Source organism: Sander lucioperca, chromosome 10, assembly GCF_008315115.2.
Source record: "Sander lucioperca isolate FBNREF2018 chromosome 10, SLUC_FBN_1.2, whole genome shotgun sequence".
NCBI lineage: Eukaryota > Metazoa > Chordata > Actinopteri > Perciformes > Percidae > Sander > Sander lucioperca.
Genome location: NC_050182.1, coordinates 26,161,714 through 26,181,998, shown reverse-complemented (window position 1 = coordinate 26,181,998; position 20,285 = coordinate 26,161,714). Strand labels below are relative to the sequence as shown.

The 20,285-nt window shown below is 42.4% G+C and overlaps 2 protein-coding genes across 5 annotated transcripts in view; one reads left to right on the top strand and one right to left on the bottom strand.

The window, feature by feature from the left end:
* Positions 1-259: 259 nt before the first annotated feature.
* Positions 260-20,285, bottom strand: part of shc1 (SHC (Src homology 2 domain containing) transforming protein 1) — a 22,686-nt gene continuing 2,660 nt past the window's right edge. Inside the window, exons 2-14 of one of the 4 annotated variants that reach the window (XM_031299305.2) lie at positions 17,789-17,833; positions 10,463-10,627; positions 10,154-10,224; positions 9,620-9,683; positions 8,445-8,564; positions 6,857-6,910; positions 6,440-6,491; positions 4,824-4,950; positions 4,567-4,714; positions 4,180-4,237; positions 3,960-4,076; positions 3,161-3,417; positions 260-3,007 (exon numbers count right to left, since the gene is read on the bottom strand). In XM_031299305.2, the coding sequence (XP_031155165.1) occupies positions 2,879-3,007; positions 3,161-3,417; positions 3,960-4,076; positions 4,180-4,237; positions 4,567-4,714; positions 4,824-4,950; positions 6,440-6,491; positions 6,857-6,910; positions 8,445-8,564; positions 9,620-9,683; positions 10,154-10,224; positions 10,463-10,627; positions 17,789-17,800 (1,374 nt within the window). In that variant the 5' untranslated portion in view covers positions 17,801-17,833 and the 3' untranslated portion in view covers positions 260-2,878. Of the gene's footprint in view, positions 3,008-3,160; positions 3,418-3,959; positions 4,077-4,179; positions 4,238-4,566; positions 4,715-4,823; positions 4,951-6,439; positions 6,492-6,856; positions 6,911-8,444; positions 8,565-9,619; positions 9,684-10,153; positions 10,225-10,462; positions 15,593-17,788; positions 17,834-20,285 lie in introns of those variants that run through there. The other 3 variants (XM_031299306.2, XM_031299303.2, XM_036006428.1) reach the window with 3 other exon arrangements.
* flad1 (flavin adenine dinucleotide synthetase 1) overlaps positions 7,030-20,285 on the top strand; it is a 26,511-nt gene continuing 13,255 nt past the window's right edge. The window contains exons 1-2 of the mRNA XM_036006430.1: positions 7,030-7,035; positions 10,634-10,638. The gene's annotated coding sequence lies outside the window, so the exon portion shown is untranslated. The remainder of the gene's footprint in view (positions 7,036-10,633; positions 10,639-20,285) is intronic.

Genomic DNA, 20,285 nt, shown 5'->3' with positions numbered 1-20,285 from the left:
ACTGTTACAGGCTCATCTGTTCACAAACAAGAGAGTTCCAGTAGCTCCAATACACACCCCACTCTTTGTTTAGGACAGTATGGGAAAGGCAATCATACCTTCTGGCAGTGTGTGCTTTGTTGTTTCATTTTCCATCAATGTTTTTGGTGTACTTTGATAGAAAAATGAAAAAGATTTTTGAAAAGCCTATCCAACAAAGTGATAAACACTCAAGATTAACACACGCGCATCATATCAAAAGCCAAACTCACAAAGAGAGATGAATGATATATGTATTTATATATGCAATCTATATTTTCAGATACAGGTGTAAACAGAAATGTTTCCCTAAAAACAAAACAAAAAGTATTAAAACAGAAACATATAAAATCAATATCTGTGCACACTATTTGAAAGTAACCTTTGGCTTTTACAAATTAAAAAGTACAACAGCATCGTCAACACTATCACCATCACCAACGACAAACAACACATTTTTTTGAAAGTATTTTCATGCAACAAAGGCATCCTTGATGAACGATAACACAGCACCGGATCACTAATGAAGCAGAGGGGCAGGTGGGTCTGTTTCAGCACACACACACACGCAGTAATGGCAGATCTTAAAGCTCTGGTTTTCCTATCGCTGACCTAAAAGCACCTGAACAGGCAGAGTGTGAGTGTCTGACTGACCCAGCTGTCACCCTGGTATGTGCGTGTGCATGTTAAATTACATGTGAGCCCACTTCAGGGTCTGAGGACTAGTTGACAGTTAAGGTTTAGGTTGAAAGATTCCTCCTCATGTTTCAAGAGTTAGACCTCAATCTCTTTGACAAGTTCAATTGGCTTTAGGAAGAGCTACCTCAGTGCTGTGGTGCATGCGTTACTTATCAAATAAGTCATTAAAGTTACAACTATGAAAACAACAATCCAATACTAAGCTGACCAGTCAAAAGTCGATGTTATTTACAGATGGTCAGGAAATAGCTTCCCCCCCCCCCCCAATGGTGACATCAAGTATCTGTGACTATAAGCTGAATGCAAGAATGTGCATCAGGGAGATTGCCATCACTGGATCCGTTTGTGTGTGTTTTTTGGAGTGTCATATTTGCAGTCTTTGTTTAACTGAGAGGCTTGTGTGTAATTCTCCTGTAGTTCACTACATTTGAATTAAGTACATAAGGTGACTGCATTGAAGTGACATGACTGCATTGAAGAAACAAGGCACAATTAAAAAGATACAAAAAACAACAACAACATCATCATGAACTGAGGGAGGAGGAAGAGGAAAGGAGAAACAATAGTGTGAACTTCTGCCCCCCAGATCCTCAAAGAGTTTGTGAAAACAGCACACTGGCTTAACATTAGCAATGCTCAAAAAACATTTATGTCCTTATGTTCAGTTACTCCCAAAACGTTTTTTTTTGTTTGTTTTAGAGGACATTATTCCCTCAAGTGATTACAAAATAAAGCAACATCACGATAATCGTTTTTGCTGAGGGAAATTCATTGCTTAGACTGTTCAACATTTCTCATTGACCAAAGTTTAAAGGGGTCTTTTTTAACTAATCTCCTTTGCTTTCAGTCAGAATCCTATGTAAAGATATACGTAACCCATAGATTGTCAATGCAAACACATACTAAGAAGTCAATGAAAAGCAACAGTCGTGTTTGTGGGTGACATCAACGCACCACTTACTTTAAAAATCTCCTTTTTGATGATGTATTCAGGCACAATGACCGTAATTTTATTTATTTTTGCTCCCAATGCTGTTAAGCACACAAGACAGATAACTGTTGATAAGTGTCATGGCTTTCTCTGCTGTTAGCGACCAAGTTCATGTTCTTTGGCATGACAGGTGGTGCAGACCGTGTGTTGTGTAAAGGTGTATCTGTGTTTACGGAGGATTAGGGAGATGCAGCTGTTTAGATCCTGCTCAACTCAGAATGTCCAACAAGTAATGCGTCTCAAATAACAGACGAAAAAAGAAAAGAAAAAAAGTGTCATTGGCATAGCAGTCCCCCAGTTTTGCATACAGGCTTTCTTCATCACCAGGTATCATTTCAGGGGTCAAAGTTCAAAGGTCCTTAAAAGGGGAGTGGTTGGGGGTAGTGTGGCTCTCCTGATTAGATTGGAAGCAAACTCGTTAATGCATATTCACCACGCAGAATGTTTTCAAAGTCAGGTTTGCTGCTGAAGTGCTCCAGTGACAGTTTATGTTCAAGCCTGGGTCTGTCTCTGAAACAAAGAACCATGACCATCAAGTTGTTTGTGTTTTGCCTAATATGCTCCAGCAACAGTCTGAGGAGGGAAATCATTTCCCTGAATGTGACAATACATGCTCAAAAGCACTGAAAATCTCATTAGATGTCCCATTTATCTCCTTTCTTCATGTTTCAGTTTCACTATTTTTTTTGTACAAGATTCCATTAAGTGTTCTGTTGTTTTTTTCATGATCGGATGTTGAGATATTTTTTTTCTTCTTAAAAAAAATTGCATTCGTTTTCTGCCCTTGTCTGAAATTAGCAAAGGGCTCCTCCCTGGTTCACAGTAGGCTGTTGAGAAATTGCAGCAGTGCTTCTCCGTTGTGGAGGGATCATGCGCCTGATAGTTGTTGGGGGTCGAAGACTGCAGGTCACAGTTTGGCTTTCAGAAAGGACAGGAATATGTTGCAACAGCAGCAAGTGAGTGATTTTACAGAGGAACTGGTGATTTTTTTTTTTTTTTTTGGTTTTCTTTGCAATGGTGTGTGCATATGTATTATTGTACATCTATGTGTGTGTTAAGTGTAGTGTTGGTGTGTGTATTATAGCATATGACATGTTGTGTTTGTCTTGTGTTGAATTGCTGCAGGAGTGTGTGTATATTTGGTGGAGTATCTCATTGGTGTGTGTAACATCAGGCCCTGTGCTCCACTGGCTGTTGCAGACACACTTCGCTACCAGCTGATACGATGGGGAGTCTGTTGTCCATGTGGTAACTGATCAGGTGACTCACACTTTCAAACCGATGGTCTTTTGTACGGACCTAAAAGACAAAAAAAAAGTATTAAAGGCAAGTAAAAATACATGCACAAACATGTGTTAGGAAAACACTAATTACAAAATGGCCCTTGCCCATCCATGCTTCCCCCTCCCCTTTATAATCTCTCCTGCCCCTATAATATCCTCCCTGACTCACCACTCCTTCTGGGTCAACTAGTAGCAGGTGTTTGGCCTGACCCCCCTGCTGTCCCGTGAGGACGTACTGTCCGGGCGTGGTCCCAGACTCTCGCACCAGGAAGTCTCCATCGCGGGTCAGCAGCCTCTCTGCTTCCCTTCGACTTAAACTACCATGGAACCAGGTCTCGCACTGCAACTGCTGCACCAGAGGGGGCGCTGTTGTCACTGAGCTTGGGCCACCGTGCCCAGAGACCCCCAGGGCATCATCAAATGGCTCTTAAAAAATAAATACACAGTTGTATTATTGTATTTATCTGTCACATGCACGTGTATATAGGAAAAAAAATATCTTCTGCATTGCCTTGTCTATGTGAACATTATTTGACAATTGCATGCTATACACTGATAGTGGACTGTGTCTTTAATGTGAAAAGCTTTACAGTCAACCAATCATGTTACATTAAATGCCCCTGTAATAGACAAAGGCACTCTAATTCCCTTATCTTGCTGCGACACTGCCTTCTGTGGGCAACTCTAGTCTTCAATTAGCCTGGCATAAGGAATGAACAGTACACAATACTCTGCTCATCCCCTCGGTCAATAATTAACACTTATTCTTTCCACATGGTTGGATTTGTGTTACCAGTAATTCTGGTCATTTTGATAACAACCCACACATCTTGTCATTTCCAAGAAATCATCATCATCATTATCACCTTTTCCAGTTATTTAGTTTCCCTGCACTACTTCAGTGTTTTTAGACAGCAGTCCAAATGATATTCCCAACACAGCATAGATAGACTGGGTAAGGCACTTACTCATGTCAAAAGCATCTCTGTGAGCATTTCCATTAGCTGCAGCTGGGAGGCGGGGTTTGTCCACATTGACATATGAAGGGTCATCAAACAGTTCCCGTCCCCCTTCTTTAGCACCCACTAGAAAACAAATAGACATCAGTGACCTTGGCATATCTTCCCGTTTTCTCATCAGACAGACAGACAGACAGACAGACAGACAGACAGACAGACAGACACTCACCTGGTAGAGGAGGCAGAGGCTGCTTGTGAATGTCATTCTGGCCTGGCTGTCCATAAGGCTGTAAACACAGACGCATATAAACAAATAATGAGTCATAGCCACATGTGGGCATACTTTTGTGCAACAAGAAATACAAATATATTACTATTAAAATGGTTACAAAAGGTTTATGATGATTTGTCTACCACACACTGAGCAATTACTACTATTGCCTTTTCATTTTCTAGGCTGAGAACCAGGCAATTGTGACACATACAGTACTGTACAGTTATTACATTCCTTACAAGTGTATCATCTCTTAACTGCAGTATGAGTACTGTTTGGGTGTGTTGAAACATGCCTATGAGTATTTCATCCCCCTGTTGTGTTTACGTGCACTTTTCTCACCAGCGTGGCACCTGGGCGGGTCCTCATGTCAATCAGTCCACCAGGGGGAGGCTGTTTTCCAGGGAAATTATTATAGTAAGGGACGTCAGGAGGTGGAGCAGACTCATCATCTTCTTCCTCCCATGCAGAGCCGTCAAACGGGGCCATTCTAAGAAAAGGGGTGATACAAAAGCAGACACAGGAACAGAATATGGGTGACAAAATACAAACAGAAGCTCAACTGTTGGGCTCATGTTAGTGAAATTTTTCACATTTACCTGTCATGAGGTGTGACCAGTTTGGGGGGGTTCTTTAGGTACTGTTTGAAACGCAACTCAAAAGCCTGGCCGATGGTGCTGATGACTTCCTGGGCTAAACCCTCTGAACACTCCAGGATATGACATGCTGAAGGAGAGGAGGCACAAATGACTAATAAGGAAGCTGCAGCAACATGTATTGGAATGAAATATGAACTCAGCTAGACAAATATATCGACCTGCAGACAAAGTTTAATATTGTGTACGCATGTGCACTTTCAGAAACAGTACATTCATGTACATGTGCCTTGCTCAAGGACACATGGGCAGTAATTACTGACAAAGAAAGAGTGCATGTCATATGTCATGTCACTTTACCCTCTCTAGTTTTATCTTAAATTGAAGAATTGCATAGAGAACATGGACAATAGTTACAGTGGTGGTGTTGAATGTTGTTAGAACCTTAATGTACATGATGTAATCCGATTTTCAATATATATACATTTTTTTACTTGCTCATGTTAGTGCAAAACCAAGAATCGTGTTTTTTCCTCCATTCACCATCATTACATGAAAAATCAAGCCCCATATAGCACATAAGCATGAATCGCTTTGTGTTTCTTTTAATTATGGTCGCCTGTTCAGAAGTCAGAGACAATGTAAGTTTGTACTCTTTCTATTTAGCTATTGTTGTAGCAGATTAAGCTATTTCTGAGTTGTTTCAGTCTGCAATGAGTACTGAATGTTAACCGTTTATTTACCCTGTGATGTGAAGCTGTTAGTTTATCTGTGTTTTGCTAGCTTGCTAACTTTCCTGTTCATCACATGTTACTAGCTAGTGTGTGATACGTTTTTTGGGGCTTTAAGCGTTACCGTGCTGGAGAGGATGTTCATTTACTTGCACAGTGTGATAATTGTACATTTTATTTCAGTATTTGTTATTTTTATTATAATATTAGCCTATATATTTAATATTTGTTAATTCCTTTGGCTACAGCCTTGGCTAAATATTTCACATAATATAAACCATATGATATTCAAACTTTTCACTGCTTTCTTTAATAACTACATAACACAATATTTGTCCTTTTACTTTCAGTACGTGAGTACATTTTAAAATAAACTACTTGCAATACTTAAGTACAAAAAATGTTGAATACTTTAGTACTTCTACTTAAGTGTGGTGCTTAAAGAGCACTTCAACTTCTACTCAAGTCACTTTTTTGATAGAGCATTTGTACTTTTACTCAAGTATGGGTCCCTAGTACTTTATACATGTCTGGTTCTGTAATGTCTCAGCTCCAGTGGGCGGCGTGTCAAATTCAAAGGAGAGTAAAAAATGAATAGAGCCATATCATTTATTTAATAGGATTCATTTATATTTTAGTAAAATGGCTTGTTGGCATTTATTTGCAGTATTTGCAGAACGTGCAATTTAAAAACCTATGTTACCAGCCAATGAGACTGAATATAGAGAGAACATTTGCAGCTCATGTACGGAAAGATTATGGTCAGAGTTCTGCTCAAACCAAGGGCCTGGCGAAGTTCAACATCAATTTAATATGGTTTTGTTTTAAAGTGTCTATTTTTGTCAGATGCTGCCTGAGCGAATGTGTCATTTTGCTGTTTCTGCTCACCTCTCTGGTTGACTGGGTCTTTGGCCACATATGCTACGTACTCAGCCGTATCCTGAGAGAGACAGGGTAAGACAGTTAGGGGAGGAAGGGAAGGGGAGAAAAAAATTGAAAGGAGGAACAAGTGAAGGGCAGGTTTAGGGTAGAAATGTTGAAAAGAAGTAGAAAAAGATGAAGCAAAAGATGCAGTCTTTAAGTCGTAACAGAAGTTAAAAACATACATTGAACTGAAAGAGAAATGACAGGAAGTAACAAGATCAAGCTGGGAAGAGAATGACTGCAAGCCAGCGAGGCAGCAATGGAGTGAGTGGCATTCATAGGAATAGACAATGACAAAAGACAGGAAGGAAGGATATGCAGGCTGAAGAAAGATGGAAAAAGACCAGAGTGAGATTTGAGCTGAGAGAGAGAGTGACTCACTGGGTCTCCTCCAGAGGCGAAGGAGATGGACTGCATGTGATGATTGGCGATTATCTGTGGAGAAAAAGAAAGAAACAGAGAGAGGGTAGAGGGAAGAGAGAGAGAGACAGAAGGAGAGCACGTGGGTGACATGAAGTATGTGGGAAGTGAGATGAAAGCATGTGGATGGAGAGACAAATGTGGAATCATTACTGAGAAAAGTGCTTTTTCCCTTCATTGAGCGACATCAACTGCAGCAGAGATACAAACTAAGTGGGACAATGGATGGAACACCTTTTGTCTGCAACAACCGCTCATGTTGGATCAATAAGAACATTAACACCTGCTAATGCTCAGTGCACAATATGTGGTCTACATCCAAGGCTTTATTTGTAAATGGAGATACGTGCATGGCATGTGTCTTTATGCTACTTGTTATTGTGTGTGCACCACACTGCTGTATACCATCTCGCCAAAGAAACATTGCTCAGCAGCTATTAACTCATAGGCGAGGATCACATCTAGTGCATGGATTCTCTGCCCATACCCGATTGGGGCAGGGCTGTAATTTCTCAAAAGTCCCCTGTGCTTGAATCGGGTCAGATTCACTCAAATTTCCTGTTTTTATTTATTTATTTTATTAAATGCAGACCTTATAGTCTGTGTAATGTCATGAATAATGTATGGGCTGTGTAACGCTGTGTGTGACCGCCATCTTCTGGATATCTAATCAACTTACACACATGGATAAAGAAAGTCGTAGAAATTTGTGTTTTTTTTTTTTTAATCGGGCTCGGACCCAAAACTGCTGCCGTTGTTCGGGTCGGGCTTGGACAGAAATTTTGCAGGTTCAGGTAGGGTCGGGCCTGCATCCAGAATAAATGAGGCAAACAAAGTGGAGAAGCTCTAGATTATCTGGGCATCTCCAAAAAGTCACGACATACAGTGCGCTGATGATCAAATCACAGAAATAATACCTTGAGTTAGGTTGTGGTTTATTAAGATATTTCCTTGATGTCAAAGTCAATTTAAAATATATTTTTTACATCATTTAGGTCTGTAAAATTTCAGTTAACTAAAATCTGATTACATCATTAATTTATTAATTAAAGCGTGAAAGCAGTGGGATTAATGTCCATGCATCTTTTAAAACAAAATGAAATGATCATACAACTAACTGTGGGCAGGTAATCAGATTAGTAGATAATATGATCGACAATAACAATGCAGTTTACAATACATACTGAAGCAAACTTCCAAAGACAAATAATATAACATGTTTAAAATGGGGATGATAAGATAAGAAAATTTACAACAAATTGCCATTCTATAGTTCATCTTCAAAAAGTAAGTATAATCTGTATAATCCTTAAATCCACATGAAACCCCTGACATCCTCAGGTTTACTCTGCTTCAGTAAACTGCACAGGATAACTGTTCTCTGGATACCAAATATACCTCTGGCTACAACAGAGCTCTAACAATCAGATGCATCTCTGACTCACAGTCAAATCTCTGCCGATCAAGGACAAATCTACCCAGCACAGACAGTTTTTGAGCAAAAATACACACAAAAGCAGCTACAAGAGTGGGCTGTTTTCAGTCTAACCTGTTTGCAGTCTGAGGCAAGCAGATTGAGGCTGCTGGTCGAGATGGTGAGGTTGATTGTCATGCCGGCAAACTGCAGGTTACTCTTCCCCAGGATGGATGTCATACAGCGAGAGGAAGGCTGCGAAGGACAGGGATGCGGTCCATTAAGAAACAAACAAACAAGGTGCACAAACAACAATACTTATTTTTTTTACTTCAACAATTCCGAATAGCCCATTGAGTCTTCCCTGACTGTGCATGAGCCTGTGGGTGTACGTGTGGAAATGCCTGTGAGTGTGTGGGAGTGGAAGAACAGCTGCAATTGTGAAAGTGATCCTGTCTCCAAGGCCAACTGTGACCAATGTGGAGTAGACAGAACAGTTCACATACTGAAGGCTGGGCCAAGATCATCACGCAGACCACGACAGCATTAATGTGCCAGCCCGTTTATCCCAATCCTCCTCCTGTTCTTATGGCTTTCGTCCATATCTGTTCCAGAATATTTGGCTCACGCTGTGAGAAAAACAGCATCAGGGCAGGATGCACATGCTCAGCCACATTAACCTCAGTCCAGCCAAATCAGAGCGACTAGACTAGTTTAATCTATTCTAGTTTACATCCTTTAACTGTATTTTGTCTGGTGTGCCAGACATTCCTTGGTCAAATCCTACTACGGCAACAGGCCGCTGGATTTAGCCACCTGTTTTATGGACTGTTTGGGTGGATGCTTTTAGTTTTACAGGAATACTGTGCACAGGCACACGCAGTCTTCACTGTACACAGGCACAGTCTTTACACAGCAGACTGTTGGCTGTGTCTGCTTATCTGTAGTGCTTCTTTGGCCTGACACTGGCAAGTTACTACTCAACCTCTCCAGCCTCCCTTGTGACAAGAGGGCGGGAAAAAAGGAGACCAGAGAGTGATTGGTAATTACCTGCGAGTAGCACCCTAACCGCAGAAGTGTACAGTCATCCTAAATCAAGATCTATGTGTGTGTGTGTGTGTGTGTGTGTGTGTGTGTGTGTGTGTGTGTTTGTAAGGGAGAGTGTGTGACTAAATAGCCAACTGACCACAGAGTGGACAATCAAGCTAAATCTAGCTCTTATCCAACAAACCCTTCCCACTGCCACCCACTTAAGCCGCATAAATAAATAATGCTCTGTAAGGGTGTGTGCTAGTGTACATGCTGCGTACCTTTCTCCTGCGCTGGGCTCCTTTGGCTCCGGGCACAGCCTCGCACACCACAGAGATTGCCTCCCTGAAACATCAACAACATGCAAGTGTTGCAATAGCATGTCATTTACACCCACACCTTTCCCCAGAATCACAATTATTTGGATTAAATGAGATCTGGCAGCGGGTGATTGAATTTATCCCCCCTATACTGTGCTCGTCTTTGCCATGGAGACAAACATTACTACGGAAACCAAAAGGAAACCACCAGGATTCCAGAACATTCTAATTTAGGGGATGTGAAGGCTGCGCGCACGCACGCACGCACACACGCACACACACACACACACACACACACACACACACACACACACACACACAGAGAGAGAGAAACAGGCAAGCAAGGAAAAAGGAGCAGAAGGTGGACAGAAGTATATGAGAGGTGAGTGGTATGTCTCTAAGTCTGACCACACTTTTACCATCTCGCCCCCCAGATGCACAAACAAGAAATTGAATGGCAGAAGCCAGTAACCGATGAGCAGTGTGTAATCTCACCTCGTGACCTGAGTTCTGGTGTTAAAGTCCAGCGCTCGCATTGACTGTAGCACCTCCACGCAACCCATGTACTGCCCAGGAAACAGGAAGACAACACATTAGCATCAGACATTTCCTGTATCTCAGTCCCATTGGACAGATGGAACACAACAGATGAAGAAAGCAACAGCGGTTTCCTTATTTCTGTTTCAGTTTCTAAAAATGTAAATGAAGGTGTGTACCGTATATATGCAAAGAAACTGTCTGGAAAAAGGGATGTGTAATTATGTATTTTAGTTAGGGGTTAGTGAGAGTGTGCCAGTCACGTACCCGTACACTGTAGGAAACACCGGCAGTGCTGACCACATTGTCGGAGTGCAGCCAGCCGCGGGTGGGCTTGTTGACAAAGGAGCCATGGCGCGTCCACTCATCTCCGCCAAGCTGCCCACCTTCCACCCGTGCCCTCCTGGACGCCCCTCCCAGCCGGTTCATATCCTGCAGAGGAGGTCGAGGAGGGGGAGAAGGAGCGGTTAAAGGGGGAATTGGGTGATGAAATGGAGGGGAGGAGCTAGAGCTGCTCCGGTCATCCCCGAAGGACTCAACAGGGGCATGTGGCTGCTGCGGCCTACTCGAGGCCTTGAGTCCTGGGAGAAGAGTGGCAGAGACACCCAGGCGAAGGGATCCCATCCTGGGGAAGAAGGAGCAGAGGGTGGTGGGGCTGTTCTCAGCTGGGCGGGGAGAAGAGGGGGCCAAGATGGGAGTGAGAGACGAGGAGGATAGAGAAGAAGGTAAACCAGGGGAGGGAGTGAGCGGGGTGGCAGGACTGGAAGGAGGGAACGATGACGGATTGGAGTTTGTTTCATCAGTTGAGCTCAGCGATTCACTCCGAAAGTGGGTGTACTTGGTTTTTGGGACAAGCTCCATAATGAATCTGCAGTGTTTTTATATCCGCACAAGTCCACACAGGCTCTAGGGATTCAATCAAAGTCTCTTTGTCTCAGCATTCAAAGTTTTTCTCTAAAAGGACACACAGCCATCTGTCTGTCTCCCTCAGCGTAAGTGCGGCATCCATCTGTCTGGTTGTCTGTCCTCCACTCATTACCAGGCAGCCAAAACCAAACTGTTTTAAAACCGGCTTTACCCTCAATGAAAGCAGAATGAGAAAAGTCGCAGAGGAAAAGTGGGGTGTCCCAGTTAACGGCAGAATGCAGATGAAAAAGTTAGTTTGTAGTGCACCAGTGCAGATCATGTTGTCAGCAGTTCACTTATGAATCCGCATGAATGTTCATTGTGTTCCCAGGGACTGATGATGACACAGTCTTAGCTCTCCACAAAGTGTTCATCTTGGTGTTTTTGCCATAATGTAAAACAATATCTGTGAGTATCTTGTCCAAACTTAATAGCCTCTCAGTGAGCGCCAGCTATCCAGCTGTCGGCAGCACCATGGAGAATCAACACAAGTGATTGTCTCTCAACGCCCCCTCGCATGTGTCTTACTGCACTGACGGGTGCGCTCTTGTACGTGATGCGTTTACATGCGTGTGAGGCAGTATAAACCTTCCCTGCCCACAATGCTTCTTAGATTATCTGTGTATGTGTGTGTTGTCGTGCACACAGGCGTGCATGTGTGAAGCAGCTCCCCTTGGTAGCTCTATCCTGCTTGACACAGACCCATAAAAATCCTATTAGCAGCCAACGAGGGGATCACAAGGGGGCTGCACGCACGAACACGGCAGCAACACACGCAATGCACGGCTCCTATTGGTCGATACCACAGTGAGCACCTGCAGAGCTCAATGAAGCCCAGAACTGCTAAAAAAGAGAGAGGAGGCTTACTGATGTATGGCTAGTATCCAACGCAGCACACTTTCTTTAACGCCTACTTTCAAGTGCATCATATTCTCAAATCTCTCATAGGATTCCTCTTTTATTCCCTCTCTCTCTTCCTCCAAATGGTTGTTCTTGTCCCCTCTGAATGGCCCTCGCTCTCTCCCTCCCTGCGTCTCCTTCTTCCTCTTCTTCTCTCCTCTTCCAAATTACTTCTGGCACAGCCTTGTTCCCTTTCTCTGCACTCTTTCCACCCTTCTCTCCGTCTCCTCTCTTCTCCTGGAAGCCCTCTCTCTTCCTCCACACAATGTACTCTGCCAATCTCTGTCTCTCCAACGCCTCCGCCCTCTCCCGTGCCACCACTTCCTCTCTCCTCTTCCAGATGATCTCTCGTTCCCCCTCACCCCCTCCCTCGTATGCTCGCCCGTTCTCCAGGCTGTCCTGTTTAACAGTACCCAAGTCTAATATATTAATGGTAAGCTCTAACTTTCTGCCTCTCTAACTTTAAGATTAGGGATGGCTAAAGGCTAAGCATGGTCACCTAGTTAGACACCAGTAGAAAGAAAAAAAGTAAGTACTTAAGACTGGGCCGGCAGAGTTGAGCCTGTCCCTGACTGAAGTTCCTGATATGGCTAAAACAAGTGAGGCTGGCTTGGTTCAAGTGTGTTTTCTAAAACTGGCCACCTTGGTTAGGATGTGTTTTTTTTCTGGAGCACCATTAGATAGTGGTAGGTTGAGTATGAGATGATGTTTGTCTGGTACAGTGACAGACACTGCACTAGCACGGTGGTGATGTAACACTAGAGAATGTAGGTCATTGGCTGATGACGACTACCGGTGGGCTTGTTGTGATGGTAATGAGACCTGATTTGTTGGGTTTGAACTCCCAACCCAGGGTTCCCTGAATGGTGCTGGAGGCTCATCAAAGTTGAACGTGAACTCACTCACCCAGCTGGAAATGCTCATTTAAAACCGCAACTCTATTGTTGCTAATCTCTCTATGCACCTCTCCTCTCACCCGGTTACTTTATTACTGCCTGGTTCAAATAACAAGCCCAGATTATAGTCAGTTACCTGAGACATGAGCGTTAACACAGCCCCATATGATATGAACAAGCCAAGTGTTATATTCTGGAACCACTTTCTTTCTTATCTAAGGCAGGGCTTCTCAAGCAGCAGGTTAGCTCTCAAATCAATTACAAACTATTGTAAAGACACGCCATAACAGCTCATATTCTGCATAGACCAACCTAAAAGGCAAACAACAGTCTGTTTACAGTTAACAGTCTTCCCCAGAGTACCAAAGTCTCACAAACAAAACCGTCTGCAGCAGTTTAACCTCAGTAGGAGGCAAGGCTACACCTACAGTTTTGAGGCAAGCTGGCTGGCCTGCACCTCAGTGCTGTTTACGCACTAGTCATATTTACAATCCCTTGACCTTTACTCCCTCAAAGGAAAGCAAGGTTTACACAGACCTTGCATGGACCACTTACACAACGTTGTAAATTTGGCACTGATGTTTCAATGATGCCAAGTGAGAGGGTTGATTTTTCCACACGCTAACATTTCAAAACTTAAAACTGTGTCTGAAGTACAGCGAACCAGCTTGTAGTGGGTGCTGGACGCACGCAAAGGAACAGTCGCCTACACCAGTCTAGCACCACAGAGGGATTGTCTAGCAATTCTAGCTAGTCATCCATCTGGTCTTGGCTAAAAAGCACCATGGAGGATCCAGTCACACTCTCGCACTGCCAGACAGGCTGGGATGATCTCCAGAAAGCTGTAAAGAATTATGGCTGGAAAAGTCACAAAAGACACCCAGTATTTGGACAATCAAAGAGCATGCAGAACAGACAAAACAGTCCGTCACACCCCTAATAAAACCGGAAATTAGTCTTGAGGATATTAGCACTGAAAAAGGCAAAAGATCCAACAGTAATGGGCACAACAGAGAAAAATCCAGGTGTGTTCTCATACACCAGGGTGCTGAAATGCTCTTTGAGCAAAGTTAACCCTCGTCCTGTCCGAGGATGTTTTAGTGCACAGAACACAGTGTAGGTCAGGTGACTGTCACAAACATAGCACACCTAATGATCAGTGAGTAATGGCCTTGAGGCCGACCACCTGCAGAGTGATATGTACAAGTGAAACTAGTATGATTATCTCATTTATCCAGTCATTCCTGATAATGGCACATCAGCCTGACTGATGAAGATGGTAGTTGATAAAGGTGGGATCAGGACAAGTGGGGCTGCACCGACTCGCACTAGAGTAAAACAGAATGGGGAGAGGGAGACAGGTGACCTGAAACAACCCTGATTCTCGGAGACTGCCGCGCTCCGCAAAGACAAAGAAAGAAAGTCTAAAAACTGCAAACAACCATAGACTTATCAAGTCTACTGCTGCTTATCTACTAAATTACCTACTAAACTAAATTAACAATTACCTAATAGAACAGCACCAGTTTGAAAAGATCAAACAAGGAAAAAGAATTTTACATCTGGTTCTGTCTGCAGTTACTGCCCGTTGCTATGGCAACAGACATTAAAAGAGATGCCTGCGGAGGATATATACCGAGAAGTCCTGACAACCGCAGAAATCTTCAGACAAAGAGACAAAACTGTCAAATCACATGACAGCAATTAGTTGCTGCATCAAAAGCTCCACATTAGAGCTTTGTTTTCAGCCAACAGGAGGAAAAACTAAAGACTCCTAGAAAGATCAATAGGTTTCAGGAAATGATCAAAGTTTGACCGGCGTCGCGCCAGCCATAAAACCCAATCAATGTTGACATCCCATGTCGGCTGCATGCACTGACTCCAACTAGGGCATTTAAAACTGTCTGATATTATTTCAAGAGAGCAAAAATCACTTTCCTAATAACAGTATAAACAACAACTACACTAACCACAACACTGGTGTTTAGAAAACTTGCATTAAAACCTGAATATCTTGTGCAGCAGCTAACAAAGATAATGATTGTATAACATCCTGCAGAGTATGCTCATAGAGAATAGAAAATCAGAAGTCACAAAGAGAGTCTATATTTACAAAAAACAAAAGTCTAATCAATTTCCCTAAGAGTTTTTTAATGAATGGCAAAGCATAGATAGTTCCTTTTTTGGTTTAAAAAGCATACAGTTGATAATCCATGGTAATCATCTAAAGCTGGGCTCCATATTCACATGAGAACCACATTAATGTTTAAACAGCCTCAGACTGTCCGGTCATCCGTCCTCTCCTTCCTCTTTCTGGCTCTCCGTCCGTCCACTCCCTGAAAAACGTGCTTCTCCTCTGATCCACTCTTCCGCTCGATTAATTCACAAAGTCACTGCCGGCAGCTCCTCTCCATCTATTCTCTCCTCCGTTTGGCTGCCTGAGCCTCCTCTTTCCTTTACTTCCCTCCTCTCTCTCTCTCTCTCTTTCAGCAGATGGTGAAATGGCAGTGCTGCCAGGATGGACAATGGCACTCCTTCATTGTGCTCCTCTTCTCCCCTCACGCCTGTCTCTCATTCCCACTTTCCTTTCACCTCTGTCTGTTAGAGGGACGGGCACGCTGTCTGTTCTCCCCTCCCCTCCTCCCAGTCTGGGTGGGTGATGCTGCCTCCCATTTTCTCTCTGACAGTCTCTCTCTCTTGCACACACACACACACACACTCACGGCTGCTGCCACTGCCCTCCCCACCTCCCTTTCTCCCATCCTACCTCCTTCCCGTTTCCTTCCCTTCCCCCCACCTCTCTGCAGCCTTACTCGTTTAACAGTGTACATGTGCAAGACGCTGCGCCCCTGCACATTAATGCACACACTCCAAGGGGAGATGGAGATGTCGAAGAAGGGGAGGGGGGTGGGGGGTGGGGGTGTTTGTGTGTGCATGCGTTTGTGTGTGTGTGGGGGGAGGGGGGAGGGGGGGGGGGGGGTTGTCCATGTTGGCTATTCAAGTCTCCTCCCTCATTCATGTTTGGTAACCTGAGAAAGCGGGAGAGAAAAAAGAGAGAGAGGGAGGATAGAGACAGACAGAGGAAGAGGGTTCACCTGCCCTCTATTGGCTGTGCAGAGTGTGATATGAGGTCACTCTATATAACCTTGATGAAAGTGGACAAATTAAAAAACGTAAACAAAAAGATTTTCATTCACATGATAAGCATATGTTACTAGAGCTCTCTAGGAGAAAAGGACTAGGTTATTACCAGGGGAACACAATAACAATTGAGTAATTCTATAGAGGAAAACAGAAAGCAGAGATCCCACAGATCAGGTCCAGACATTCAAGCGTATCTGATGAGAAGGCAAGGTGGTGTTGCAGAAAGCAGAAGAAATCACCCTTGGAGTGGAAAAGGTACACAGCAGAGTGTATAGCAAGCAGTCCTCAAATAAAACCCCGAAATTCAGTGCCTGCAGTACTACGTTTGACCACACTACGCCATCATGTAGTCGAGTGTGAAGGATCAAAATCAGAGAACTGCAAAGAAGTAGTGTTATCCATCACCATACACCACACAGTGAGTGGTGGTGATTGGTGTAGACAGCCCCCTCCACCCGTAGCCTACAACATGCCTGTAACCAGTGAAACACATGACACAATGTGACTTGAGGGTTGACAAAAAGATAATTTTGTATTCTTTGAGAACTTTATATATTTTAGTAAGTGAATCATGTATGTGCTATCTGGAATTCATATTAAAAATACTCACTCGGTTGTTTATTACGTTACATCCAACTTAAACTAATGCCGTCTACTGCAACAATCCTGCAAACAATTCTACCAACATGAAGGATATACATTTCAATTACAAATAAATTTCAACAGCACCACAAACTGCAGCCTCCACAAATGACCATTATGTTTAATCAACACCTCTTTAAAACAGTTCAAACAAAAACTGAACATAACAACCTTAATGAAGGGAGGATTTATTGCAGGACTGTTGTATTAGACTGCATTAGCTTTAACTGGGTATACCTAATAAATAAAACTGGCAACTGAGTGTAGTTAACAATAACTCACTCAAACCACAATACATTTACATACACAGGGCTGTACAATTACTCATGCATGATTACACCAAGGCTTTAGTTTCCAGTTTCACATGATTGTAGAATACTGGCATAGCTATATTAAAATAGTTCTTTTAGACTGCTGCAGGGGGAAACTTTTAAATCATATAAGATGCCAAAGGTGTAGTAAAAATAGTTCTGTTTTCTCATATCATATGTAAGGGTGCAACAATATAATATATCATACTGTATATAGTTTATTACATACTGTGTTTTGTTCAGAATCTGTTGAATAATACTCCTGTTTTTGCTGCTGCTAAGAAACCAATCTAAATGTGTCACACAAAGCTCCACTTTTTCATTTCAGTCTTAAACTTACCAAAACAATTTAATAAAGTTGAATTATGATGAATTGAAAATCAAGAAGACTTTAATTCACGATATATTTAAAAAATGAATCAGACTGAATTTTGTGAATTATTACACCCCTTCTAAAAACTGCAGTCAGGTTCACAATATCTAAAAACCTAATTTAGAACATTGTGGCTGTAATCATGCAGCCCTAATTGTACACTTCATTGACTAAAACTCCAATATTTAACCCTCTTAAGGATAAGAGGGCCAAATGATTACTTCCAAGAAAGTTTGCTTACTTTTATCTATCTTTCAAACCTCTCATCAATCTCTAAATACTATTATAACTACTGATTTACATATTAGATGAGTTTTTTTTCTTCTTTTTGACATTATATTGTGGTGAGAAAACGCAACCCCTTTGCCAGTGTGTCAAGCTGTGTTTTTGATTAGTTGCTTGTATCATTTGAATGTCTTACCATATATTCCATTGGCCAACACAGGCTGCCTGTGAATCTGTAACCCTAAAAACACCAAACTGCACATCAGCATACTGTACACACATACACACAAAACTGAAGGAGCCAATCACAGCGCGCTCCAATGCCACCCTTGCAGCTACTTGACTCCCAGCATGCTTTGCTCCCAGGATCAGCTGTGGAGAGGGTCATGGGACCTTCTTCATATAAATGGCCCAGTTGGTTAGGCACACAGACGCACAACATTGGCATAAGACGGAGATAGAGCGAGACTGAGTGGGAGAAAGTGACAGAAAGTAAGAGAAGAAAAGAGGGGCAGTAATCCAGTGTGCATGTTGAAACACACTGTGGAATGAAAGGAATTAACTGAAAGGGCCGCATGTGTAGGATGTCTGTGTCTCGGCATGCTCAACGCGAGTCAGCGAGTGTGCGTTTTGTTTCTATGCAGTAGATCAATAACTGTGGAAGCTGCAGCTGGTCAGTATATGCAAGATGATACAGTCAGAGACGGGCCGAGACAGAGCTCTGTTTGGATCTAATGCACACGCTGCAGGGCCATATCTGCTGTCTGCTCTTATACTGTCTGTGTATGTGTGTGTGTGTGTGTGTGTGTGTGTGTGTGTGTGTGTGTGTGTGTGTATACACTAGGCAAAAAAATGAGCGTAGATGAGTAGACAAGCCTCGTCACTGACCTTTTCCCTACAGGACTGCTGCCAGCCGGAGATGCTGTCTAACATCAGTTCACATTACGGAGACAAGAAAGACAATGATGAAGACAATGAGCACAGAAGGAACAGCGGGAGGGTGGGTGTGTAACTGACAAAGGAGAGCCTTTCTGATAGGAAAAGACGTGTACACACACCCGTACAGACAGACAGCAAAATGGCAATCAAATTTTCAAAAATTAGGGGTGAGGGTGAACATTAGATTAGACAGGCATTCAGCAGGAGGCCTATCTGCTGGTTTCATAGCTCACCACGCACACAGCAAACATGTGAGCTGGCTATTTTGGGTCGCACCAACCCCCGCCTCCTTCACCACCCCCTCTAACCACACTCCCACATCTCTATCTCCTTCCATCATTCCCTTCCTGCTACTACTCTCTGCCTCCCTCCACTTACAACTTCCCCCTTGCTTCAACGGTTTATTTGTCATAAAACCACATCCGTAGCACTGAGTATTAAGACTGTCAAGTGCCAAAGGCTAGCAGGGAATGCTTTGTCAGGTCTTGTTTACATATGATCAGGTATTTCTTGATTTAGGTCATAACTTTGCCAATTTTATACTATTTAATTTCAGCAGTGTCTTCCTTCTGTATAGCTGGTTGTGCTAAAACATTACAGGCAGCTGTGTTTAGGAAGTTTGACTTGTTTTGTGAACAAAAAAAGAGTGTTGGAGTTTACATTACTTAAAGTAAGGTATCTAAGAAAGTACAGTTTTGTATACATTTTACATGATATGTATTCATGTGGATAACACTTTTGTCAAATGAGTACAACATACAAATGAGGTGCAATCCAAGCCACAGTGGATCAAGGAGAAGCATCTGTTCCATATTCCACGGGACATGTATTGTATTGGCAACAGTATAAAAAAATGTCTTACGTTAAAACCCAGTCCTATTCTACTTACCCAGGCTTTCCTTTACCAGGTTGACGTGAACATTAACGCAACTCAAAGAAAACTGAATGGAGGCGGTTTCATTCATTTATTCCATAATTTACTCTACAACTCCTCACTCTGGGGGAGGAGGAAATAGAATAAATAGGGTAAAGAGGACAGAACAGAACAGGAAGGAAGGGAAGGAGTGGTAGCCACTCACTCATTCACTGCAATAAATTAATAATCTACTCACATACATACCTGGACACTCTAACTGCTCTTAACTGCTAATTTATGCTAAATGTCATTTATTTATTAACTGTATAATAACACAATACCATACACAGTCCTATATATCTATATATTTATCTTTATTTATCTGTAGTTTATTGTTGTTTACTGTTTGTTTACTTTTTGTAAAAAATATTTAGCTAAAAGTTTATTGTTATTGTTATTCTTATACTGCATTTTTTTCTATACTGTATTTTTTTTATACCTCTTTATTTAAAGAGTGTTTTGCAAGCTGCTAAAATCTGCTGCTGGATATCTAATTTCATCCCAAAAGGATCAATAAATGAAGAGAAGTCTAAGTCTAAGTCATACATACTGCTTACACCTTTTTAGATTTAAGTAGATCTTGAACAGGTTTACAAGTCCCTGCTTTTCAGCTGCTCAAAAAAAAATTATTTTTTTTATAGTTTTATGTCCAATTTTACCTACTTTGCATTGTTATGTCACTCAGCATTTGCAGGGCAGTTAAATATGTCAGTGTCTTGAGTGTTATCGTAATATTATCAGTGATTTATTATTCTCTGAATTCGGTCTAAGGAACAATCTAGAGCATAAAACAGTGATCACAGCTAAAAACAGGTATGCTCCAGACCTGATATTAACC